This window comes from Erinaceus europaeus, chromosome 7 (assembly GCF_950295315.1).
Source record: "Erinaceus europaeus chromosome 7, mEriEur2.1, whole genome shotgun sequence".
NCBI classification, from domain to species: Eukaryota; Metazoa; Chordata; class Mammalia; order Eulipotyphla; family Erinaceidae; genus Erinaceus; species Erinaceus europaeus.
Genome location: NC_080168.1, coordinates 60,591,976 through 60,619,790, shown reverse-complemented (window position 1 = coordinate 60,619,790; position 27,815 = coordinate 60,591,976). Strand labels below are relative to the sequence as shown.

General features: G+C 40.2%; 1 protein-coding gene across 11 annotated transcripts in view; it reads left to right on the top strand.

Annotated features, from left to right (window-relative positions):
• SOX5 (SRY-box transcription factor 5) overlaps positions 1-27,815 on the top strand; it is a 1,357,610-nt gene that overhangs the window by 1,236,252 nt on the left and 93,543 nt on the right. For all 11 annotated transcript variants that reach the window (XM_060194518.1, XM_060194519.1, XM_060194513.1 and 8 more), the window contains one exon: positions 3,112-3,197. In XM_060194518.1, the coding sequence (XP_060050501.1) occupies positions 3,112-3,197 (86 nt within the window). The remainder of the gene's footprint in view (positions 1-3,111; positions 3,198-27,815) is intronic.

Sequence of the window (27,815 nt, the reverse complement as noted above, 5' to 3'; positions counted from 1 at the left end):
ATGGGAAAAATGGCCTCTAGGAGCAGTGGATTCATAGTATAGGCACTGAGCCCCAGCAATAACCCTGGAGGCAATAATAATAATAATGATAAAAATAATAATAAATCATTTAAAAAAAACCGAGGACACATGCAAGCAATGCATTTTGATTTTCTTAAGAGTTAAGTGGCTATATTGGTCATTTTCACAATTATTGTATTTATTTGTAACTAATCCTTGAGTACTCTGGGCCTAAACATTGATAAAAAGGTTGATATTTTTAACTGTAGATGTATGTATGTTGGAAGGAGATGGTTGTGATAATGTGTGAGGCCTTAACACAGACGCTGTGAAATCAGCTGTGGTCATGGTGATGATTACATATGTATGTCTTAGAAACTACTGATGACTAAAGGGATAGAATGGCCCCCTCCAGTAGCCATTTAGTTCTGGCTGCATTACTATGTGGCAAGTGTATAAATCTCCAGGACTACCTTAAGAGGATACCTGTGGCTGAAACAATAGAGTTTTATTTTCTCAAATATTGTTAAGATTCAAGAGTGAAGTATGAACAGGGTGACTTTGACCCTGAGGTCTCTTTGCATGTGGTTTGCAGGTGGTCATCTTTCCTTCCCATCTTCACATGGCTGTCCCTCTAGCTGAGTGGCTTGTGTTCTTGCAAGGACAGCAGTCAGGGCCCTCCCACAGGATTTCACTGTACGTTAATTATCCCTTACAGACAGACTCTGTCTCCAAAGAGAGCCATGTTCTACTGGGGGCTAGGTCTTCAACATGTACATCTTGAGGACACAATTCAGTTTATAACACCATTAATAAAAATCTTTGTATAAGCATTTCATATATGCATATAAGTTTAAACGATACAATGTGGCATGAACATTACATATCATTCAGATATAGGAACAAAATAGATGTAATTACCTCTTTTTTATTCATTTCATACACTTGTATACATTTGTAAATGTAGGAAAAAAATAAGAATCTGCTATTTAAAACCAATGTGCTTTAAATGGCATGTAGTACTGAATTTGTCAGTAATGATCTGGTGCTTATGACTAAAAAGGACCCAAATCAGCTATGTGGGTATTAGCTATACGTCCAAACCTATGAGGCAAACTGTAGCTCTGGATTGGAGACCTAAGTCATGTTTAAGACCTCCCCAGTTATCTAAACTCTTTACTGATGCCTTTCTTTCTTTCTTTCTTTCTTTCTTTTTTTCTTTCTTTCTTTCTTCCTTTCCTTCCTTCCTTCCTTCCTTCCTTTCTGCTGCTTCTTCTCCTCCTCCTCCTCCTCTTCCTCTTTCTTCTTCTTCTTCCCCTTCTTCCCATTCTCCTCCTCCTCCTCCTCCTCCTTCTTCTTCTTCTTCTTCTTCTCCATCTTCTCCATCTTCTCCTTCTTCTTCTCCTTCTCCTTTTTTCTCTCTCTCTCTTTTTTTTCTGTTGTTCTTGCCTCCAGGGTTATTGCTAGGGTTGGCTGCCAGCACTAAGAATCCACTGCTCCTGGTAACCATTTTTTCCTTTTACTGGATAGGACAGAGAGAAATTGAGAGAAAAAGGGAGATAGAAATGGAGAGAGACAGAAAGATACCTGCAGACCTGCTCTGAAGCGTCCTTTCCTGCAGGTGGGGAGCCATGGGCTCTAACCTGCATCCTTGTTCCTATTACTATGTGATGCACTTAGCCAGGAGAACCACTGCCCGGCCCTCTTTACTGATACATGTTAAAACTTCATTTGCTCTTATCCTATGGTCAGTGCTTCCTTTTTATAAATATTTAAAAAGAAAAAAAAGAAAAAGAAACTTCATTTTCTGTCTATCACCTTTTACTATCCAAATAATCCTATTTGCATATCAGTCTCCTTTAAAGCTTTATAGTTTGTGCCACAAGGAATATTATAACTATTCAGTAAACAATACTCATTGAATAGCAACCATTCAATAAATATTTAATGACTACACTGAGTTATTGTCAGTTATATTTTTCATACATTTGACATAACACATTTTTATAAACCATATTAAGATATACATATTGATGTTGTTACTGTAGTTATAATTTTCTGTGTTTATAAAATTACTAGCATTGTACCAGTTAGCATATCACTGGATATGCAACGGAAAGTCTCTGGCATCTCTTTGTTAAGTGGAAAAAACTATCTGTATCAAAACATACAGCATCATCTTCTGTATGTACTGGGTTGTCAGAAAACTCATGAGATATGCTTCTATGTCTTTGGATGCAAAAACATGTCACGACTTATCCAACAGCCCAGTGTTTATATCTGTGTCTTGGTAGATCACATATGTTAAAACATTCAAATTAATTTTGAATGACTAAGATTTGTTTTTACGTAGCTCCTCAAACAGACATCCTTAGATGAGAAGCCATCTATGTTGTTAAGATACATTTCTTAAATGCTATTCAGTGAATTTGGGTTTTTGCAGTAGTTACATAGACTTCAACTGTACTCCTTCCTAAAACAATGTCTACGTATATTCACCACTAAACATGCTGTACTTCACTGCACAACTGTCTTACCCAGTTTGACTGTTTTCATAAACGTTTGTCACTCTAATAATGAAGGTGCCACTACTTCCATAACTCAGAAAATGAATAGCATTTCTTTACCATAAAGTCTCTAAAAGATATCATCTAAGTGATCATTAGGGTGAAAACTGTCAAAAGCTAAGCTGTTTGCCTTAAATATTTAGAAGTGAGTGTGTTAAAACAGAATTAAGTTTAGTTATTTTTACAGTCAAATTTCAGATTCCCCCAGGAGTTGGTGTGCTCATATCAAGATTGTCAGGTGTGTATGCATGTGTTACAAAGTGCAGCCTTCTGATCAATGTGCACTTTTTTCCTCCCATTTTCCTAAATACATCATGAAAAAAGGATGAGGTTTCCGCCTTAATTGCTTGTGCCTTTTATTCACATTCCTCTCTCAGCCAGAATTGTGAAAAGAGTGTTAGTAAAAGGCTGCACAATAGAGCTTTTCATTAGGCCTCAGCAAGGCACACAAAAGAAGGCTTTTGGAAAGAGTGAATGCATGAGTTTAATTTGCAGGTGGAGAGTAGATAAAAGGTGCTGACGCCTCTATTATTCTCTTACTTAGGTGACCCTTACCCTGTTCAGCTGATCCCAACTACCATGGCAGCTGCTGCCGCAGCAACACCAGGCTTAGGCCCTCTCCAACTGCAGGTAAGTCAGGAAACAATATGCCAGAGACAAAGGTTAAGTAAATATTGAAAACAGCTATTATCCTGTTAGAGCAAAATGAAACTGACTAGTGATATTTGTCCCACACTTTTTTGTTTGTTTGTTTGTTTTATTTTGTTTTCAGATGTATTTGCACTGATCCTCCCTTTAAAGCCAGAATGTTGATTCTTTGGGATCTGTAGACCCGTTCTCTATACCAGAAACAGCTTATTATAATTTTTTTCATTCTTATTGCCTGGTGTGATTTAACAAAATGAGCTGTGTAGTTCGACTTGAATTGTTGTGTGCCATAATTTCCTCACAGAAAGGTCCTCATCAAGATTTAAAAAAGAAAAGAAAGAAAGACAACAAAATATTTTCAAACAGATACTTAGGGATCACAACAACTTAACAAAAATGGCATTTAAAATTATGCAAGACTCCCAGTGTTATTGAAACACTCTGTAGGTCTGTTTATTCTCCCACTAATGCCAAGTCAGTTGAACAAGTAAGGAGAAGTGGACCAAACACGGCAGGTACCTAAATGAACACAAATGTATGTAGACACACTAACTGAGACCTGCACAAGACGTATCCCCATGTAGCCATGACAGCGAATGCTAACTTACCCCAGATGTCCAAGAGACTTTATAAATTTTTCTCTGCGGTTGAAAAGAGAATGTATACCACATTAAAGGTTATCTCTCTCTCCTAACTATTTAACTCCTTGATTCAGCATCTTACTGAATCCTCAGTAGGTCTTGTTTATTGACTTTGCAGTTCTGTAGCTAATGGGGATAGCAGACCATCTACTAATAGGATTTGCCTCTTTTTCTGAAACAAGTTTTATATTTCCTTTGCCTGAAAGACACAGTAGGCCTGTGAAGCTAGACAGAATACAGTGGTGCATAATGAAATTAAGTTGTATTCTTGAAAGTGTATTGTTGTGATAGAAGATTATAAGTCTATGAGGAGAAAATGTGGTTGTATATATTGTAGCATCAAGAAGCTGATATATCTGATCAGCACAGAGGGTTGTCAGGAGACCTGGTGGGTTTCTGCAAGACCAGTAGAGGGTCCCAGGAGAAGCTGAGCCATGCTGCTTCCCCTGGAAGTTAATGGTAGGCACTCCTATTCTACCTTTCCTCTGAAAGGCTACAGTGTAAATGTCTGTTTCTTTGAGCTTGGAAATACCTTGGGAAGTGTTGGAACCATGGGGACTATAAAGTAACATAGCATTTGTTATCCTTTGAAATGGCATCCAGGAAATAGCTTCAGTACCAAAAAAGAAGGGGGGGAGTGGTTGCAGGTAAAATTAAAAGAGGTCAAAATAAAGAGGGACGGTCATGGAACTTTGGTGGTGGGTTCTGTGTAAAACTATACCCCTGTCATCTGATAATCTCATAAATAATCATTAAATCACTAGTAAGGAAAAGAAAGAAAGAGGAAGAGAGAGAAAGGAAGACGAGAAAAGAAAAGAGAAAAGAAACAGAGAGTGGGGTAGATAACATAATTGTTATGTAAACAGATTCTCATGCCTAAGGCTTCAAGGTCCTAAATTCCATCCCCTGTGCCATATAAGCCAGAGCTGTGCAGTAAAATAAAATAAAATAAAATAATCAAAATAAAACAAATAAATAAATAAAGACCTAGAGGGAGTTGAATTTGTCATGTGGAAAATTGAGTAATGTTACACATGTAAAAACTTCTATATTTTACTGTCAACTATAAACCATTAATCTCCCCAATAAAGAAAGAGAAATACATTTTAAATAGCATTGAGAAAAGAAGAGGGAGAAATACCCAGCAGTAGACTGGAGTGTGGAAAATCTAGAGACTCAGGATGTCGGGCCTCAAAATAGGCTAGGTACCCTTACCTGCTTTCCCTACTGGCTCCGTGGTGAGAAGGACTGAGGATATGCTGGAGCCATCTCCTGCGTCTCACTGTAACCTTAGTGCTGATTAATTGGCACTAGTACAAATAATATACCCGTGCTGAGATACTGGAAAAGAAATAGTGGAACTCAGGGTAAGCACCTGCTTGAGACAGCAGTTTCTCCTTCTATACCTGCTTACTCAGATAAATGTTAATATAAGATTCTCTTTTGGGGGGGAGGTACACTCATAAAAGTTTAGTTCTTTTACTTTAATTTTATTTGGGGTGGTTAATGGCAGAAAGTATAGTCTTCAATACATAGGCGCTAATAGCCTCTCATTTTCCCTTAATTGGTGTCTAGGAAACACCAGGACCTCAATGACTCTTCATCCTGTCCTTTAGTGCAATACGTCTGTTTTGTTTATGGCTGTACTGGATAAAGACAGGGAGAAACTGAGAGGGGAGGAGGAGACTGTGAAAGGGAGATAAAGAGAGACACCTGCAGCCCTGTTTCACCATTCATGAAGCTTCCCCCGTGAAGTTAAGGACCAGGGGTTTGAGCCCCAGACCCTTGCACACTGTAATGTGCAGTCTACCAGGCACACTGCCACCTGGCCACAGTCTGCAATTCTGTTTCCAAAGGAACATATTGATCTAAGAGAGGACAGCATAAATATACTCTTGTTCACAGTTACTTTTAGTGTTTTCTTTTGAAATAATCTGTTGCATATAATTTTTAAACATGAGTAATGTTATGTCAAGTAAAGCTAATAACCAGGACCTTTATTGAAGAAAGAGTAGAAATGGGTACAATTATTTTAAAAGAAGCATCAAATCAGTTTATTACTTTATTATGAAGTAGTTCCCAAATAGGATTTCATGTGAAATACCTATATAATACAAATACTTTAGAGTAGTCACTTTACTGTGTACTTTTTTTAGGGGCACTTAAAATAATGCAGTGGTCTGGGAGATGGCACAGTGGATAATGCATTGGATTCTCAACCATGAGGTCCCAGGTTCAATCCCTGAAAGCACATGTACTAGAGTGATGTCTGGTTGTTTCTGTATCTCCTCCTATCTGTCTCATGAATAAATACATTCTTTTAAAAAATAGCTTATGCAGTTATATATTATATTTTTATAAAAATGACTTAATATAGTTATGAATTTGAAGCTTAAAAATTAGCATTCTGTGGCAAAAAACACTTTATCTTATAGTGAAATACTTAAATATTGTGTTTATTTTATTTTATTGGATAGAGATAGAAAGATCAAGATAGAAAGGGGAGATAGAGAAGAGAGAGAAACATTTGCAGACCTGTTTCACTGCTCATGAAGCTTTCCCCTGCAGGTGAGAATGGGTTTGTTGTAAATGACATCCAATGAAAATCACTTGTCAAGGCAAAAAAATAAGAAGTTGAAGCAAGGCATTTATTCTTTTGCAAAAGGGTGTGCCACCAACAGTGGCCGTCAGGCAGCAGCACGCCCCCTCAGCCTTCTCTCATCTTTTTATACCTGATGCAGAGCTGTCTCCTCCACCCCTGGGCTGGGCTGCAGAGCTCACAATCTCCTCATTGTCTAAATAAGGAAAGGAGGAAAAGAGTCTGAAGGTCTCTGCTGGAGGAGTAGCAAGCACTGTAAGGAGCTATGATCTGACCTAAAGAATACAAAACTACTGGCTACAGGTGGTCATCGATAACAATTTATAAGAAGAATTTTTGTACTAAACAGTTGTTCTATTCATGCTCCTTTGAAGAGAAGACCAACCATCTCTCACAGGTTTAAAGCCAGGTCCTTAATCATGGTAATATATGCTTGCCTCCACCCAGCCACTGAGTAACATGCCTACCTTTGTTCTTCTATTTTTCTCAAAGTTCTTTTTAAAATTTTTTAAGTTATATTTACTTATTGGATAGAGACAGCTGGAAATCAAAAGGGAAGGGGGAGATAGGGAGAGAGACAGACACCTACAACACTGCTTCACCACTCACAAAGCTTTTCCCCTGCAGGTAGGGACCGGGGGCTCAAACCTGGGTCCTTGCACATTGTAACATGTGTGTTTAACCAGGTGTATCACTACTCAGCCCCCTGTTCTTCTATTTTTAAAGTCATTCCTGCATATCAGATACACACAGGTAATAAAGAGGACATACATCCAGAGCAGGACAGTGGTAGAGCTCACAGGTCACCATGTACAAGGACCTGAGTTCAAGTGTCCAGTCTCCACCTGCAGGCAGGAACCTTTAGTAGTGGTGAAGCAGTCTTGCAGGTTTCTCCATATTCTGTTTCCCTCTCTATCCCCCTTCCTTTTATTTTATTTTTTTGCCTCAATTTAGAAAAAAAAAAAGTAAAGGAAAAGGGAAAGAAGGAGAAGGAGAAGGAGGAGGAGGAGGAGAAGGAGAAGAAGAAGAAGAAGAAGAAAAAGAAGAAGAAGAAGAAGAAGAAAATGATGATGATGATGATGATGATGATGATGAAAACAGATCCAAAAGGATGACAGAGGACCTAGTGGGGGTTGTATTGTTATATGGAAAACTGGGAAATGTTATGCATGTACAAACTATTGCATTTACTGTCGAATGTAAAACATTAATTCCCCAATAAAGAAATTTTAAAAAGAAGAAGAAGGAAGAAGGAGAAGAAGGAGAAGAAGGAGAAGGAGAAGAAGGAGGAGGAAGAGGAGGAGATAAAGGAAGAGGAGGAGAAGGAGAAGGAGAAAGAGAAGGAGAAAGAAGAAGAAGAAGAAGAAGAAGGAGGAGGAGGAGGAGGAGGAGAAGAAGGAGAAGGGGGAGGAGGAGGAGGAGGAGAAGGAGGAAGAGAAGGAGAAGGAGGAGAAGGAGAAGGAGAAGGAGAAGGAGAAGAAGAAGAAGAAGAAGAAGAAGAAGAAGAAGAAGAAGAAGAAGAAGGCCCCCTACCCCACCACCACTTGTAGACTTGTAGTACAAAGCACTGCTCAGCTCTGTCTTATGTTGGTGCTTGAACCTGGGACCTAAGCGCTTCAGGCATAAAAGTCCATTTGTATAACCATTAAACTATCTTGCCTCCAGAGTTAATACTGGGCTCCATGCCTGCACTAGCAATCCACTGCTCCTTGAGGCCTTTTTTTTTTTTTCTTTCTTCCATTTTATTGGCTAAGACAGAAAGAGTTTGACAGGGGATGGGGGAGATAGAGAGAGAGAGAGAGAGAGAGAGACCTGCAGACCTGCTTCACTGCCTATGAAGTGACCCCTCTGCAGGTGAGGAGCTGGGGGCTCAAACCAGGATTCTTGGGACTGGTCGTTGTACTTCGTACTATGTGCGCTTAACCTGGTGTGCTGCTGCCCTGCCCTTTCAAGTTCTCTTTCAACTCTGGGTTTTTACATATATCATTCCCACTCCCTGGAATCCCCTTACTTACTATCTTAACCAAGCTAGCTCCTACCTTCCCCTGAGATCACAAGTTAAAACTCCACTTTTTGAGAAAAACTTGACCATTGCCAAGTTAGGATCAATGCAGTTTCTTTATATTCCAAAAGCATTGTGTATTTACACTATCATACCACTGGTAAAATATGCTTTCGATCCATCCCACTGTCTGAATCCTACCAGATGGCAAAATCTATGATGTCTGTGACTCACCATCCTTTGCACTTAAACCTAATACTTTAAATATTTTATGTACTGTGTAAGTACTTGTTAAATGAAGTAATGAAGAATGAATCTCAACATTATACTTATAATAAATCAAGCATCTATTTTGTTGTATAATATTGGATTTGAACTTAATATAATTATTGGCTTCCTATGCAGGCTCACCTTGATCACTTAAAAACAGTAGAAGAAATATAAATATTAAAAATGTCATGCCTCATTCTCATAAGAGCTGTGAGTTCAGTGAGCTATACATTAAAATTGTGTCACAAAATGATTCATGTTCATGAGACAAAAGAAACACACTTACTTTCATAACAGTTTTGTTGTTCTAGCCTACCTCATCCTACTCTAACTCAACCAGGCTTTTTGCTGTCTTGTCTTGAAGGCCTTCTACTTCAGAGTTTGTGTTAGTTATTTCTCTACCTGAACAGCTTTCCTCTCTGATCTGAAGACTCACTCTTTCCTCTCATTCCAGAGTCATCTCTCTGAAGTCTGCACTTATTCCTCCCCCTCTTTTTTTATCATAAAATAGTCCACCCATAGAGGGGGTTGAATTGTTATGTGGAAAAGTGAGAAATATTACATATGTACAGACTATTGTGTTTTACTGTTGACTGTAAATCATTAATCAATTCCCCCAATTAAGAAAATAAATATTTTTGACATAAAAGTAGTCCTCCCAGAGATATCACACGTCCTATCACCCTTATTATTTTAGCAATCTTCAAACGCACCATCTGATTTCTCATTTTGTTCATTATTGTTGTCAGTTTGTCCAAATATTCCATTAAGTGTTACTAGTACAGGGACTGGCTTTTATTTTTCTGATGTTTATTAATGTACCTCAAAAGTGCTCAACAGAATTCCTAGCAAAGAGCAAGTGCTCAATACATATTTATACTGTCAAAAAAGCCATCATGGGGCAGTGGTTATAATCACTGATAAAATCACAAAAGTATATGATTGATTTCTGAGACAGATGATATTAAGAATAAGGCAACTTCCTGTACTTTCAGTTCCTAGAGGAAGATCCTTAGTGCGTGAGAAATTCCTTGCCCTTTATTTTGGGTTTTCTTTTATTATTTCTACCAAGCTCATCTTCTCTGGGTCTCTGGTCCTGAACTATGAATCTACCACTTCTTCCAACCATTTTTCTTATCCCCACCCCTTTTTTAAAAAAATAGAACAGAAAGAAATTGAAAGTGGAAGGGAAGATAGACATGGTGCAGACCTACTTCACCACTCCTGGAGCTTCCCCCTGCAGGTGGGGAGTGGGGACTCAAACCCGGGTCCTCGTGCATAATAATGTATCCCCCACCCCTCCTTTCTATTCTTCCCTCCAGTTGATCTTATCATTTCCATGGGTCAGAGTCACAGCATAAAGAATGCAATTTAGGTCTCCCACATCAATGTTAATGCTGAGCCCCTCCCAGGGCAACTTCTCCTTTTTGCTTTGCAGATAAAGTTTGAAAGATCCCAGAAAACTCTCATGCTCTGAGCACTGAAGAAAAAGGGTTTGTGCATAAAGGTTCCTGCTATCACAGAACTATTCCTGGGCTTATGTGTATTCCTGGTGCAGGTGGGAGCACCAGTGCCATAATGGCCGTGAAGGCAAGTTCATCTATGGGGAGAAATTAGATGGTGAGAATTTCATCTTGAAGCATACACATCCTAGCATTTTGTCAGTGGCAAATGCTAGACCAAACATGCTTCTTCTTACCCTCAGAACTAGTGGTTGGATGGCAAGTCTGTGGTCTTTGGCAGAGTGAAGGAGGATGTGAATGTTGGGCAAACCATGGAGGGCTTAGGGTCCAAGAATGGCAAAACCAGCAAGATCCCATTGCCACTGATAGCTGTGGACAAGTGGACAGATCTAATTTTGTTTTTTCCTCCAAGGTTATTGTTGGGGCTCAGTGCTGGCACTACAAATCCACTGCTTGCTCTCAGTGGCCTTTTTTTTTTTTTCTTTTCTCTTCTCGTTGGCTTTTTTTTTTTTTTTTTCTTTTTTATTTGATAGGACAGGAAGGAATTGAGAGGGGGGAAAAGATAGGGAGAGAGAAAGAGAGACACCTGGACACCTGCAGACCTGCTTCACCACTTGTGAAGTGTCCTTAATTGGGTCCTTGTGTATAGTATTTTGTGCACTTAACCAGGTGCTGTCTACTACCAGGTTAAGAAAGAGAGAGAGAAAAAGGAAAAGAGAGAAGAGAAATGAAACAAAAGGAAATAGAGGAAAGCAAGTGGTTTAGAGCAGGGAGATAGCATAACACTGCATATGCAAAAAAGGACTTTCTTCCCTGAGGATCCAAACTTTCAGGTTCAGTCCCACTTCCCACCACAAATAAGAGCTAAACAGTGGATGGGTGGGTGGGGTTGAGGAGACAACACAATTGTTATGCAAAATATTTTCATGCCTGAGGCTCTGAAGTCAATCCCTAATTGATTCAATCCCCAATCACCAGAGCCCAGCAATGCTTTGTTCTTCTCTTTCTCTCAGCATCTTTTTGGTTAAAATAAACAAATAAAAGAAAGGATAAAAAAAAAAAAAGCAGAAACATGTTAGCACTACTATAGTTTATACAATTCCTTTAAGGTCAGTGTAATTTACAAAATGATATATTATTTCAAAAGAGCAAACTTGCAACATAGCATACATAATCTTTGCTGTATTTGTTGATGCATTGCAGACATGCATATACAGGTGAATGTGAATGTGGGAGATATTTTTGATTCAGTATAACTTACCTTGTGAATACAACACTAAAGTACTTTTATGTTTTCTTGCTCCCAAGGTTATTGTTGGGGCTCAGTGCCAATACTAGGAACCCACTACTTCAGGTGATCATTTCCTCCTTTTTTAAAAAACTTATTTTTAATTAGATACAACAAAGAGAAATTGAAAAAGGACAAAAAGGGTGGGGAGACAGAGGTGCCCTGGCCTGTGGGGTTATCTACGGAAACCTAGGGTAGGGGGCGAGAGAATGGAAGGGACAAGAGACACGAAGAACGAGAGCAAGACAGGAGGTCTGATCAAGCTCTGAAAATTTTATTTTTCAACCGCCATATATGCACAAACAAGGAGGAAGTGCTGCTAAGGTAGTGGGGGAGGGAGGTGAGTGAGCAACTTTCCAAACAGCTAGATGGTAATCTCAGTTCCAATGATCTGAATGTCCTGTCACCTGGCGAGAGTCTTAGCTAAGGACTTGGCTCCCAGCACAGAGGGAGAGAAAGAAGACATCTGCAGAGAAGCTTCACCATTCATGAAGCAGATCCCTGTGGGTAGGGAGTGAGGGATTGAATCAGGATAAAGTGTTTCTATCTGTATTTGTTTAAGGATTCTCCATACTGTTCTCCATAATGACTGCACCAGTTTACATCCCCACCAGGTTTAATAGACTTCTTTCTCCACATGGTTTGCAACAGTTATCCTCTCCTGTTTTGTTGATGAAGGCCATCCTCACATGTGTGATGTGGAATCTCAGTGTGGTTTTGATTTTGCACTTCTCTAATGCTGAGTGAATTAGAGCATTTTCACATATATCTGTGGGGTATTTGTATCTCTTCTTTATAGAGAACTGTCTATTCATGTCTTCTGCCCACTTTTTTTTCTCCATTCCATTCTGCTAACATTTTTTATTAGTGACTTAATATTGGCTTACAAAATTACAAGATAATAGGAGTAAATTGAACACTATTCCCACCACCAGAGTTCTGTGTCCCAGATCCCTCCACTGGAAACTGCAGTGTTTCTCCCAATGTCACAGATACAGTTTGACTATTATTTCTATAACTGTCAGTTTATCTATCTCTCCATGTTTTTGTCCATTTTTTACCTGTGGCCCTGCCTTCTCTTCCTAAGTCACACCTACACCTACTACTGCTTCCAAATGTCTTTCCTTCTTTTTCCTTGTCTCTCTTTCTGGGTTCTGATGGGTTCTCCTCATCTTCCCCTAGCATTTCTTTTTTTTATTATTATTTTTTTAATTTTTTAAATAATTTATTTCTTTATTGGGGAATTAATGCTTTACATTCAACAGTAAATACAATAGTTTGTACATGCATAACATTCCCCATATTCCCATTTAACAATACAACCCCCACTATGTCATTCATCATCTTTCATGGACCTGTATTCACCCCAGAGTCTTTTACTTTGGTGCAATACTCCAATTCCATTTCAGGTTCGACTTGTGTTTTCTTTTCTAATCTTGTTTTTCAACTTCGGCCTGAGAGTGAGATCATCCCATATTCATCCTTCTGTTTCTGACTTATTTCACTCAACATGATTTTTTCAAGGTCCATCCAACATCGGCTGAAAACGGTGAAGTCACCATTTTTTACAGCAGAGTAGTATTCCATTGTGTATATAGACCACAACTTGCTCAGCCACTCATCTTGGACACCTGGGTTGCTTCCAGGTTTTGGCTATTACAAATTGTGCTGCCAAGAACATATGTGTACACAGATCTTTTTGGATGGATGTGTTGGGTTCCTTAGGATATATCCCCAGGAGGGGAATTGCAGGGTCATAGGGTAGGTCCATTTCTAGCCTTCTGAGAGTTCTCCAGACTGTTCTCCACAGAGGTTGGACCAATTGACATTCCCACCAGCAGTGCAGGAGGGTTCCTTTGACCCCACACCCTCTCCAGCATTTGCTGCTGTTACCTTTTCTGATGTATGACATTCTCACAGGAGTGAAGTGATATCTCATGGTTGTCTTGATTTGCATTTCTCTGACAGTCAGAGACTTGGAGCATTTTTTCATGTGTTTCTCGGCCTTTTGGATCTCTTCTGTGGTGAATATTCTGTTCAAGTCCTCCCCCCATTTTTAGATGGGGTTATTTGTTGTCTTGTTGTTGAGTCTGGCAAGCTCTTTATATATGTTGGTTATTAAACTCTTATCTGATGTATGGCATGTAAAGATCTTCTCCCATTCTGTGAGGGGTCTCTTGGTTTGGGTAGTGGTTTCTTTTGCTGTGAAGAAGCTTTTTAATTTGATGTAGTCCCATAGGTTTATACTTGCCTTAGTCTTCCTTGTAATTGGATTCATTTCATTGAAAATGTCTTTAAAATTTATGCGGAAAAAAGTTCTGCCAATATTTTCCTCTAAGTATCTGATAGTTTCTGGTCTAACATCCAAGTCCTTGATCCACTTGGAATTTACTTTTGTATTTGGTGAAATACAGTGATTCAGTTTCATTCTTCTGCATGTTTCAACCCATTGTTTCCAACACCATTTGTTGAAGAGACTCTGCTTTCCCCATGTAATAGTCTGGGCCTCTTTGTCAAAGATTAGATGTCCATAGGTGTGGGGCCTCATTTCTGGGCTCTCAATTCTATTCCACTGGTCAGTGTGTCTGTTCATGTTCCAGTACCAAGCAGTTTTGATGACAATGGCCCTATAATACAGTTTGAGATCTGGGAGTGTGATGCCTCCGGTTCTGTTCTTTTTTCTCAAGATTGTTTTGGCAGTTCTAGGTCTTTTCTAGTTCCAGATAAACATTTGTAGCATTTGTTCTATTCTCCTAAAAAATGTGCTTGGGATCTTGATGGGGATAGCATTAAATTTGTAGATGGCTCTGGGTAATATATTCATTTTGATGATGTTAATTCTTCCAACCCATGAACATGGAATATCTTTCCACTTCTTTGTGTCTTTTTCAATTTCTTTGAGTAGTGACTCATAATTTTCAGTATACAAGTCTTTCACTTCTTTGGTTAGGTTTACTCCTAGATATTTTATTGTTTTTGTTGCTATAGAAAAAGGAACTGATTTCTGGATTTCAGTTTCTTCTAACTTAGTGTTTGCATAGAGGAATGCCACTGACTTTTGAATGTTAATTTTATAGCCTGACACCTTACTGTATTGCCTGATGATTTCCAAAAGCTTCTTGCTGGATTCCTTAGGTTTTTCCATGTATACTATCATGTCATCTGCAAATAGGGAGAGTTTGACTTCTTCTCTTCCAATCTGTATGCCTTTAATTCCTTGCTCCTGCCTGATTGCTATGGCAAGAACTTCCAACACTATGTTGAATAGTAATGGTGATAGTGGGCAGCCCTGTCTAGTACCTGATCTGAGTGGAAATGCTTCCAGTTTTTCACCATTGAGTATGATGTTGGCAGTAGGTTTGCTATATATAGACTCCACTATCTTCAGGAATTTTCCATCTATTCCCATTTTTTGTGGTGTTTTGATCATAAAGGGATGTTGTATTTTGTCAAAGGCTTTCTCTGCATCTATTGATATGACCATGTGGTTTTTGGTCTTGCTTTTGTTGATCCCCTAGCATTTCTCCCTGTCTCTGGGAGCATTGACCAAAATTCTTTATGTGGTGCAGAAGGTAGGAGTTCTGGCTTGTGTAATTGCTTCTCCAGTGAGTGTTTCTGCCCCCCCCCTTTATTGGATTATTCTTTTTCTTCTTGTTGAGCTATATGAGTTATTTATAGATGCTATAGTCAGCCACTTGTCTCATGTGCTGTATGCAAATATCTTTTCCCAGTTTCTCTGCTTCTCTCTATCTGGGGGGACAAAAACTGAGTTAGAGTAAAATATTATGGGGTGCACCTGGGTGAGTGCATATGTTACAATGCACAAGGACCCAGGTTCAAGCCCCTGGTCCCTACCTGCAGGGAGAAAGCTTTGAGAGTGGTGAAGCAGTGCTGCAGGTGTCTCTCTCTATCTCCTCCTGATCTCTTGGTTTCTGGCAATCTCTATTCAATAAATAAAGATAATAAAAAATTTTAAAAGAACAAATATATGGCTACGGTCCACCAAATAATTATTTCTAGTATTCATTGGTATTAATTTGCATTTTGCTGAATGGGCAATATGAATGTCTTAATGGCAACAGTCTTAATATGGTATACTATTTCTATTTTTGTTTGTTTGTTTTTTTAATTTTATTTATTTATTTAATTTATTTATTCCCTTTTGTTGCCCTTGTTGTTTTATTGTTGTAGTTATTATTGTTGTTGTTGGATAGGACAGAGAGAAATGGAGAGAGGAGGGGAAGACAGAGAGGAGGAGAGAAAGATAGACACCTGCAGACCTGCTTCACTGCCTGTGAAGCAACTCCCCTGCAGGTGGGGAGCCGGGGTTCGAACCGGGATCCTTATGCCGGTCCTTGTGCTTTGCGCCACCTGTGCTTAACCCACTGCGCTACAGCCGGACTCCCCTATTTCTATCTTTTAACACTGCTTCTAAGATTTGAAATCAGAAGGAAATACTCATTCACTTGCTTTTCACTTATAAAACTGAATTTATGTTGGCCAAATGATGGTGGCCACCTGTTCTACCTATAGGAAGCCAAAAATGTCCACTCCAGCCAGTGAGTAATAGTGCTCAATAAAAGAAAGATTGGAATCCTTTTCAAATGGTCATAGTTTTTTCTCAAATTAAGCAAGTACTACTCAAGGGTTTTTACTGATGTGATTTTCTTTTTTAAATGATTTTTAACATAGTACATATAACATATTAGCACAAAGTATTATAATTCTAGTGGGACTATTATAGACTACTATAAGGCCCGTGATAAAATCTTTGGGAGAAAAACTCAACATTAGAAGTTGCCCTAAGTGAAATAGCTCAAAGCTATCATGGCAGTAGCCAGTGATAGCAATGACGTGCATTCCCTGGGACAGAGAAAATGGCAAATAACCTGTGATCATGTTAGCGAGTGAATCATACAATCTATCAACCAAAATCAATCTTTTTTTGTTTTCATGGCTATCAAAGGTACATGGAAGTCACAGTGGAAATGGCTTAAGCTTCTGTGTCTGATAGAGTCACATCAAGGTAGATGTGGATGAAAAACTGAAGTTCATCTTTCTATCGGCCTCCTACCAGTCTCTGAAGGGGGTCAGTAATTATGACAGGACAAAGATAAATGCTTCAGATTCCCCAGAGCACTGCCAGCGATTGAGCGTAGCTTCATGCGTTTGATCAAAAGAACCCCCACCCCCACCCCAGAAAATCAATAAGGAAGAAATAGCCATCTGGAGAGGTCTCCGTGGGTGCATTTTTAGGGAAGGCATTACTTAGAAGAATAAATACTTGTACTTATCTCTTCCTCCCTAGACTCTGCCATCCAGCCTAATTTGTAGGGAGGTCTCAGCCACTTCCATACAGCTCAAAAATGATGGGTCCCCTCCTCTTTTCTGTCTCTACCCGGGTGAGTTGTTTGCTGTGGGACTTCTGTCTGCACCAGTGAGTCCCCATGCAGGTTAGAAGACTACATTCTTTCTGTTTCCCCTCCCTTTGACCCTGCACCCGCAGGGCAGACAGACAGAAGCACACATATGATTCATACAGCACAGCTGCAAGTGTGAGACATTTGCATATGTATTAATAGAGGCAAAAAAAATACAAAAAACTACAGCCCAAAAACAATTAAATGGCATACAGAGACATTCTGCATACTAAAGACCATATTCAAATGGACCTGAAAAAAAGTGCAGCCAGCACTTTCTCTGACTTCCCCAAGCCCATGTGGGCTGGAGTCAGAACCCAGCAGTGTTCAAGATCTCCTTTATGGCAGAATCTGGTAAGAACTGCTTCCATGTTTATTGCCAGCCCTAGGATCCCAGAGAGCTGCTTGACATCTGGACAATGGAAGACATTGCTAGAGCATCTTTGTCCTGCTATTTCTGGATTTCCTTGTTTCCAGTGGCTTCCTAGTGCCTCATCACAAGCTCACACAGACATCCGCATGCATGAGCTTTACCCAGAGTACTCATCTTTATTGTAATGACCAATCTAACCAAAGGCAAATCTTTAAGTGTGTTTGAAGTTCTGTCACTGCCACACTGAAGTATTAAAACTGTCTGTCCATGCCAGTACATGCCGATTCCTCGATGGCATTCTGTGTGCTCTTAATCAGAATGTGGTGAGGTTATCCTAAAGTGCCCCCTGGGAGAATTACCATACATAAAATCTTCACTAGGTCTAGGCCAACAGTTGGTGCAGTCTAAAGAACAGTACCAACTCACTGCAGAAGTAAAAGTGTATAGTTCTTCCACTTTATCAAGAAAAACAAAACCATTCTGTCTTCTGGTCATGACCATACACAAGAAAGAGCATCTAACATTCCTAGCTCACAGAATGTATTTATAGTATAAATCTGCTCTCCAGCCTAGTTGTCCATTAATTTGTTATAAGTATTATTTAGTTTATCAGAGTCATGTTTTTTTTTTTTTTTTTTCCCAGAGGTGTGTTTTATGAGGACTGACTCAACCTTGGGAATACAATTTTGCATAAGAAAAAAGTTATGGGACTGGGTGGTGGCGCACCTAATGCACATGTTACAATGCTCCAGGACCCAGGTTCAAACCCCCAGTCCCCAGGGGGAGAGCTTTGCGAGTAGTGAAGCAGGGCTGTAGGTGTGTCTCTGTCTCTCCCCTCTCTATCACCCTCTTACCTCTACTTTTGGCTGTCTCTATCCAATAAATCAATAAATAAGTAAATAAATATAATAATAATAATAAAGAAAAGAATAACAATTTATTATCTTAACAAGAACAGTTAAAATCATGGACCTAAAAAATCCAAATGGGTGCTGGGCAGTGGCATACTGGGTTAAGCGCACATAGTACAAAGTGTAAGGATTCCAGTTGGAGCCCCAGCTCCCCACCTGCAGAGGGGTTGCCTCACAGGCAGTGAAGCAGGTCTGTAGGTGTCTCTGTCTCTCTTCCCCTCTACCTCCCCCTCCCTTCTCAATTTCTCTCTGTCCTACCCAATAAAAATGAAAGATTGTCTCCATTAAAGACAAGGAACACTGGATTTTTCTGGGGTTTTTGTTTGTTTGTGTGTTTGTTTTATTGTTTCTCAGAGAACTGTTGCATAGAATCCATTATCTGTATGACTAATTCAATGCATGTAGCTATAGCATGTAAATTCCACTACTTTGTACTCGTAAACATAGGCTAGATGACTTTGCAATTAATTAGCTTACATACAGAAAAATTTAGTCTCTCCAGGCAATTAGCTGGAAGGGAACAAAAACTTGAGCAAACCTTTTATCATGCTAAGAAACTCTCTTCAAATAGCTAAGAGACACTATTACTTAGTAAAAGGTAATGTGACACACTGTTTAAAAGGGGAGACCAGGGTGGGGGTAGATAGCATAATGGTTATGCAAAGAGACTTATGCCTGAGACTCTGAAGTCCCAGGTTCAATCCCCTGTACCACCATAAGCCAGAGCTGAGCAGTGCTCTGGTAATAAATAAATAAATAAATAAATAAATAAATAAAATCGTTTAAAAAGGGAGGGTTACCTCAAAGAGAGAAGAGGAAAAAAGGAAGGACATTTGTAAGTAGCCGTAGGTGTAGGTATGACTTAGAAAGGAAGAGAAGGCAAGATCATAAAGAAAATGGGCAAAAATATAGACAGACAGACAGAAAGAAAGAAGAAATTATAGTCAACCCCTATCTGTGATCTTGGGAAAACCACTACAATTTCCAATGGTGGTAATGGAGACACAGAACTCTTGGTCCTGGGAACGGTGTGGAACTGTACCCCTATTATCTTGTAACTTTGTAAACCAATATTAAATCACTAAAAAAAGAAATTTGGGTACCTGCAAATTTCTGTACCCTGAAATTTGGTTGTGCTATCTATTGGCTCTGTCAGTGTGAGCAAATTTGCTAATCTCTCAATATTTTAGTGCCTTTAACTATCAAATGTGGATGGACATGATTTTTGTGTGAAGGTTGAATGAGATACCATCTGAATGTTTAGGGAATTAAGGGTATCAGTGATCATCTATCTACATCTATCAAGTACTATGTAGTGGATAACAATGCTTGGTTTTGTTTGTTGATTAATAAGTTCATATATAACAGCTAGGCATGGGAGATGGTGTAATGGTTATGCAAAAAGTCTTTTATGCCTGCTGCACTGAAGTCCCAGGTTCAGTTTCTTGTGCCACCATAAGCCTGAGCTGAACAGTTCTCTGGCAAACAATGGAAGGAAGGGAGGATGGGGGAAGGAAGGAAAGAAGGAAAATTTATTGTAATCAGAGAGATAGCTCCCAGGGTGGGGTGCATGGGTTAAGCTTCAGTCCCAGCCCCCATAGCACTATGGCACTAGGACTCCAGAGAAAAGTATAGTGCTGCCTCCCTCTGAATAAACAGGAAGGCTGGGAGTGATGAAATCCTGCATGCACAAGGTCCCAACTAGGCAAGTGGATGAATAGATAAGAAGTAATGCATAGTTAAACATTTGTATTGTTGTGCAGATTGCTGCAGAACAGACTTTTCTTTCTTTTTTTTTTTTTTATTTAAGAAAGGATTAATTAACAAAACCATAGGGTAGGAGGGGTACAACTCCACACAATTCCCACCGCCCAATCTCCATATCCCACCCCCTCCCCTGATAGCTTTCCTATTCTCTATCCCTCTGGGAGCATGGACCCAGGGTCATTGAGGGTTGCAGAAGGTGGAAGGTCTGGCTTCTGTAATTGCTTCCCTGCTGAACATGGGCGTTGACTGGTCGGTCCATACTCCCAGTCTGCCTCTCTCTTTCCCTAGTAGGGTGGGTCTCTGGGGAAGCTGAGCTCCAGGACACATTGGTGGGGTCTTCAATCCAGGGAAGTCCGGCTGGCATCCTGATGACACCTGGAACCTGGTGACTGAAAAGAGAGTTAACATACAAAGCCAAACAAATTGTTGAGCAATCCTGGACCCAAAGTTTGGAAAAGTGGAGAGGAAGTATTAGGGAGGTACTCACTGCAAACTCTAGTGTACTTCTGCTTTCTTACTTTGGTGCCATACTCCAAACTCAGTCAATTTCTGCTTTGCGTTTCTACTTCTTTTTTTTTTTTTTTTTTTTACATGCATAACATTCCCCAGATTCCCATTTAACAATACAACCCCCACTATTTCATTCATCATTTTTCATGGACCTGTATTCTCCCCACCCACCTCCCACCCCAGAGTCTTTTACTTTGGTGTAATACTCCAATTCCATTTCAGGTTTGACTTGTGTTTTCTTTTCTAATCTTGTTTTTCAACTTCGGCCTGAGAGTGAGATCATCTCATATTCATCCTTCTGTTTCTGACTTATTTCACTCAACATGATTTTTTCAAGGTCCATCCAAGATCGGCTGAAAATGGTGAAGTCACCATTTTTTACAGCTGAGTAGTATTCCATTGTGTATATATACCACAACTTGCTCAGCCACTCATCTGTTGTTGGACACCTGGGTTGCTTCCAGGTTTTGGCTATTACAAATTGTGCTGCCAAGAACATATGTGTACACAGATCTTTTTGGATGGATGTGTTGGGTTCCTTAGGATATATCCCCAGAAGGGGAATTGCAGGGTCATAGGGTAGGTCCATTTCTAGCCTTCTGAGAGTTCTCCAGACTGTTCTCCACAGACGTTGGACCAACAGAACCGGAGGCATCACACTCCCAGATCTCAAACTGTATTATAGTGCCATTGTCATCAAAACTGCTTGGTACTGGAACATGAACAGACACACTGACCAGTGGAATAGAATTGAGAGCCCAGAAATGAGGCCCCACACGTATGGACATCTAATCTTTGACAAAGGGGCTCAGACTATTACATGGGGAAAGCAGAGTCTCTTCAACAAATGGTGTTGGAAACAATGGGTTGAAACATGCAGAAGAATGAAACTGAATCACTGTATTTCACCAAATACAAAAGTAAATTCCAAGTGGATCAAGGACTTGGATGTTAGACCAGAAACTATCAGATACTTAGAGGAAAATATTGGCAGAACTTTTTTCCGCATAAATTTTAAAGACATTTTCAATGAAACGAATCCAATTACAAGGAAGACTAAGGCAAGTATAAACCTATGGGACTACATCAAATTAAAAAGCTTCTTCACAGCAAAAGAAACCACTACCCAAATCAAGAGACCCCTCACAGAATGGGAGAAGATCTTTACATGCCATACATCAGATAAGAGTTTAATAACCAACATATATAAAGAGCTTGCCAGACTCAACAACAAGACAACAAATAACCCCATCAAAAAATGGGGGGAGGACTTGGACAGAATATTCACCACAGAAGAGATCCAAAAGGCCGAGAAACACATGAAAATTGCTCCAAGTCTCTGATTGTCAGAGAAATGCAAATCAAGACAACAACGAGATATCACTTCACTCCTGTGAGAATGTCATACATCAGAAAAGGTAACAGCAGCAAATGCTGGAGAGGGTGTGGGGTCAAAGGAACCCTCCTGCACTGGTGGTGGGAATGTCAATTGGTAGAACAGACTTTTCTTACTGTGGATGCACTTTGTGGGGCAGCATAAAAGCAAGTTGATAACATTTAAGCTGATTGTCTGCTCTGTAAGGAAACTCCTTTGTTCCTCATTTTATGTAGCATCATTTTTGCCCTATCACAAGTCCCTATAAGGAGACAGTGAGTTTACTTACTCCAGAAACAATTTGAGTAGATACTTGGAGTTTATTCTGTCTTTTTGGTCACTCTTAATTTCAGTACTTCCATCTCTCAATTGAAAAAGAATGCCTCTTGTCAAGCCCTTTTTCTTCCGTGGGTGTAATGCAGAGCTGTCTAGACCTTATCTTATAAAATGTAACAGAGCTTATTTTAACCTAGATACTTTAAATATATGCATCTTAATCAAATAATATATAAAGATTTTTTCTAACATATCCCTTTCATTTTTTTTTCTTTTTTTTAACCAGAGCACTGCTCAGCTCTGGCTTATGGTGGGGTGGGGTATTGAACCTGGCTGGGATTTAGGAACCTCAGGCATGAGAGTCTCTTTGCATAAGCACTATGCTATCTACCCCACACCCCCTTCCATGTTTACCATCCCTCCCTCTATTCCTCTATTGGCTGTGGCTAAACTATTTCTTACATAAGCCTGAGAAAAATAAAAACTTTATCTCCTATGTGAAGATAGCTCTATGATTTCAAACTTCAAATGCAGTAGCAGATTATTTTATGAACCACTATTAACCAGGAAATCTTACGTAACCTTCATTTTTAGTAATCCATTGAAGTCAGTGTCACTTTTTTTTTTTTTTTTCAGAGCATTGCTCAGCTCTGGCTTGAGGTAGTGCAGGGGATTGAACCTGGGACTTTAGAGTCTCAGGCATGAGAGTTTCTTTGCATAACCATAATGCTATCTACACCCGAAGACAAGCTTGAATATGAGATTGAACACTGTAAAGAGCTAGAAAATAGTTCCACAACTTTCTACCCCAACAAGTATATTTGATTTTAATTTTCTTTTTATTTGATAGGACAGAAAAATGGAGAGGGTAAGGGGAGGCAGAAAGGTAGAACGAGAAGAAGATAGACACCTGCACTACTTCTTGACTACTTGTGAGGCTTCTCACTTGCAGATGGGGCCCAATAAGGCTATTTGAAATGCAGTGGAGACTATTGAACACATCAGTTCTAACTCCTCACAGGTCTCCATGACCCCAGGCACCTCCAGAACAAGTACCATTCATATTTATTTGTTGTTGTTTTTATTTATTTTTTCTTAAAGAAGTTATTGGATAGAGACAGCCAGAAATCAAGAGGGGGAGGGGAGAGTGGGGGAGAGAGATACCTGCAGCCCTGCTTTACTACTCATAAAGCTTCCCCCTGCAGGTGGGGACAGGGAGCTTGAACCCAGGTTCTGGCACACTGTAACATGTGCGCTCAACCAAGTGTGCCACCGCCAGGCCCCAACATTTATTTGTTTTACAGGCTACTGGGTTAGAGTGTCTAAATGGAAGAGTCTGATTATGAAACAAAATTTAAAAAACATTCTCCTGTTCCAATTCCTTAATTTTATAGATGAGGCAATTTAGATACTACATAGTGACCTGGATAAATCAAACAGTAACAGAAATGTGCCAAGAATCCAAGCAACTGGAAGCTAAAGAAGCTAAAGCTTCTTTCCACTTTACCTTTGTACCCTAAAAAAATAGACTCATATGTACACACACACACACACACACACACACACACATATTACCTTACATTGTTTTGTGTAAAAGAAAAGTTGCTGTTTTTGCATTTAGATTATTAAAGATGGATAAAACAATGGATAGGATTTGCATACTAGCAACAATGGCAACCTTCTGAATTGCTTTCATTTTTCTGAGTTCAGTGATTATGCTCTGTGAATTAATTCTTTTGTGAAAAGCTATTGAAAGATCAAGGAATTCAGAAAACACAACAGCAGAGAAGCATGCTGTCTCCTATCTGTTTGTTCAGAGAAGGTTCAAAGTGAGATTGTTTACATCACAAGTCTTGTTGATATTTTATTTGCTTCTTAGAAGAAAGATAGCATTGAAAGATGATTACATAATCATGTAGAAGAGATTTTGAAGTTATGAATGAACTGTTCTGAAAGACCAAGGAGAGGAGGAAAAAACACACATTATAATTTGGAGTTGTGTTTGGTTGGCAAGTGCCTTCAGGAGACTTGAAAATAGAACCGTGTTTGGTTCCTTCAGATAAAACACATAACCCAGCCCAATATATTTCAAATGTGCTATTTCCTGTGGAGGTTTCTTGGTATTGTTCCAAAGACCTGAAGGCAGAAAGAAAGGGAGAGAGGGCAGGTGGAGTTGGAGCAAAGTCACCTGTCCGTCCATCATTCTTAACCCAGACCTTTCCCTTAATGTTCTCTTTCCTCTTAACCAGCTGGTTCTTGGGTGAAAGAAATGAAGGAGTAAATTCAAAGTGCACTCACAAAGTAAGGAAGGCAGTGAAAGACAACTACTAGATAGTTTCACTCGTGTGTAATATAGAAAATTGAAACGGGCCTGGCATACCCGGTTGAGCACTGGTTGAGCACGTATGTTAAAATGAGCAAGGACCTGGCTTCAAGTCCCAACCTCCCACCTACAAGGGGAAAGCTTTGCAAGTAATGAAGCATTGCTGCAGTTGTCTGTCTGTTTCTCTCCCTCGCTATTTCCCCCTCTCTTGTCAATTTCTAGCTGTCTTTATCCAATAATAAATAAAGGTTAAAATAAAAAAAAAAGAATTGAAATGGAGGGATGTGCAGTGGTGCACCCAGTTAAGTGCACATCATATACTAAGCACAAGGATCCATGTTTGAGTCCCCAGCTTTCCACCCTGGGGGGGGGGGGGGAGCAGCACTTCAGAATCGTGAAGCAGGTCTGCAGGTGTCTATCTTCCTCCATCCCTCCTGTCTCAATTTCATCCTGCCCTAGCAAATAAAATGGGGGGGGGGGGGTTAATGACCACCATGAAGAGGAACAGTGGATTTGTAGTGCTGACACTGAGTTCCAGCAATAACCCTGGAGACAAAAAAAAGGGGAGAGAGTTGAAACACATGAACTTGCCAAAAAAAGAGAGAGAGAGAGAGAGAAAGAAAAGAAAAGAAAGAAAGAAAAATAGCCAACCACCTGTCTCTAAGACCTTAGGAGAATTATGATGGTTATCTTTGAGAGAGTGAGCTAGGACACAGAATTTTGTTAGTGGATGTGGTATGGAATTATACCTGTTATCTTATAAATCACTAACAAAAAGTAACTTTTAAAAAATGTGCACTCACAAGTGACTTGCTGCCGTCAGCATTGGTTGGGTCACTGTATCTATATTGCCTCCACATGAAGAATGTTCTTTGTGGCATAACACAATACTTGAGCTTCTCCAACATAGGATGGAAAAAGAAATAATGTTTGGGGAGCAGGTGGTGGTACACCTGGTTGAGTGCACATATCACAGTGCACAAAGACCCAGGTTCAAGCCCCTGCTACCCACCTGCAGGGGAAGCTTCATGAGTGGTGAAGCAGGGCTGCAGGTGTCTCTGTCTCTCTATCTCCTCCTCCTTTTTAAACTTCTGTCTCTATCCAGTAATAGGCAAATAAAAATACATTTAAAAAGAAATAATATTGGGAAAATTACAACTACTTCCTTTGATTCGAATAAGACAAAACTAGAGAAGTTACTGTAATTGCTTTCAGGTGTCAAATTTCTGAGTGGAATCTAAATCTGCAGTCCATTGTAACTCCTCCTAGTCTTTCTCATTCATTTTTAAAAATTTATTTATTTATTTATAAAATGGAAACACTGACAAGATCATAGGATAAGAGGGGTACAATTCCTACCACCAGAGCTCTGTATGACATGCCCTCCCCTGATAGTTTTCCTATTCTTTAACGCTCTGGGAGTATGGATCCAGGGTCATTATGGGATGTAGAAGGCGGAAGTTCTGGCTTCTGTAATTGCTTCCTGGCTGAACATGGCCATCTGACAGGTCAATCTATACTCCCCGCCTGTCTCTCTCTTTCCTTAGTGGGGTAGGGCTCTAGGGAAGAGGGGCCCCAGGACACATTGGTGAGGTCATCTGCCCAGGGTCATCTGGATCAGGGAAGAGAGTGGCTCCCAAATATGGGAGAAGTGTGTAAATATTGTTGACTGTAAACCCCATCGATTTGATCTGGGGACCATATTCAGCATAGGAGCCTATGTAACCTCTGCATCCCTGTAAGTCTGGACTTGTATTCTGTGGTCATGAGTAGGAACGTTCTGAGTTTTGTCCTCACTCAGAGGACAGCCTTTTTCATTCTGAGTTTTTTGTCCTCACTCCTGGCAGCCTTTTTCAGATAGAAGACAGGAGTGGCAAAGATATCACAGCTTTCAAAGATATCACAGCTTGAACCTGGTGGAGACCAGGTTCAAGCCTCATAACAAAGCTTTTTGCCTCCAGGGTTATCACTGTGGCTTGGTGCCTGCACTATGAATCCACTGCTCCTGAAGGCCATTTTTTCCCATTTTTGTTGCCCTTGTTGCTATTATTATTGTTATTGTTCTTGGACAGGACAGAGAGAAATAGAGAGAGATGGGGAAGACAGAGAGTGGGAGAGAAAGACAGACACCTGCAGACCTGCTTCACTGCCTGTGAAGTGACCCCCCCCCCCGCAAGTGGGGAGCTGGGGGCTCAAACCGGGATCCTTATGCCAGTCCTTGCGCTTAACCTAGTTCTTCTTCTAGCGTTTGCCCTTCTTCCGTAGCCAGTCAACAGCATCAGGTTGAGCCTGATGTAAAGTTTCGAGACCTCCTTTGAATCTGGAGAGGTGGCAGTTGTAGCGCTGTGCTACTGCTGGCCTCCATATGTGTTACACACACACACACACACACACACACACACACACACACACACACACACAGCAATAGAATTGCTGGATTATATGGTAGCTATATTTAAAAAGAATTTTAACCCTCTATACTACTTTCCATATAACCTAGAGTTTACAGTCCCACCAAAGGTGTGAGAGAGTTCTTTGTTCTCCATGCCCTTGCTCCCTTGCTAGCACTTGTGTCTGGGTTGTTGTTGTTTGCTCTGTTTTTGATAGACCATGATGAGGAGATAGTTAACTGTTGTTTTAATTTGCATTTTCTTGATAAGAGATAAGGAACAGGTTCTCTTTTTTTTCTTTTGTATTGTATTTATTTATTTATTGGAATAGAGACAGACAGAAAGGGGGAGACAGAGAGGGAGAGAGACAGAGAGACATCTGCAGCCCTGCTTCACCACCCGCAAAGCTTTCCCTCTGCACAAGAACCCAAGTCCTTGTGCACTAACATACACACAGACAACGTGTGCCACCCCCCTCCCAAGTGCCACAGTAAGAAACCGGTTTTTACCCATCTTCTTTTCTGTATCTTTTATTGAGAAATGCCCTGTTCATTTCAGCAGGGCTCCTTCTCCAGGTGCCAGCAGGCAGGGGCAGCATCGGGGGAGGGGTGGTGGTGCAGGCTGCCTGAGGGCCAGGTGTGGTCTGTTGTCTCTCCCTGCAGCTGGGGGCTACTTCCACAGGTGGGTGGAGCACTTAGGCCCTGGGGTCTACAAAAGTAGAGGGTGGGGACTGGGGGTCATTGTGGCAGTTTTGCTCTGATAGCAATATGACTAGTGGAGCTGAAGCCCCCTGGAACTGTGCTTCCATCCCAGAGCAGGAGTTCCTTTCTTCCATGCCACCACTGAAAATCGTAAGTGACCTACTGTAACCCCTTCCCTCCCCCGTCAGGCGATTGGGTCCCTGCCAGCTCTGTGGCACTCTAAGGCTCTTAGTTGTGGGCCTTTTTCTGGGCCTTCCCAGTGGTCCCAATGTTCACTTCCCTCTCTAGTCT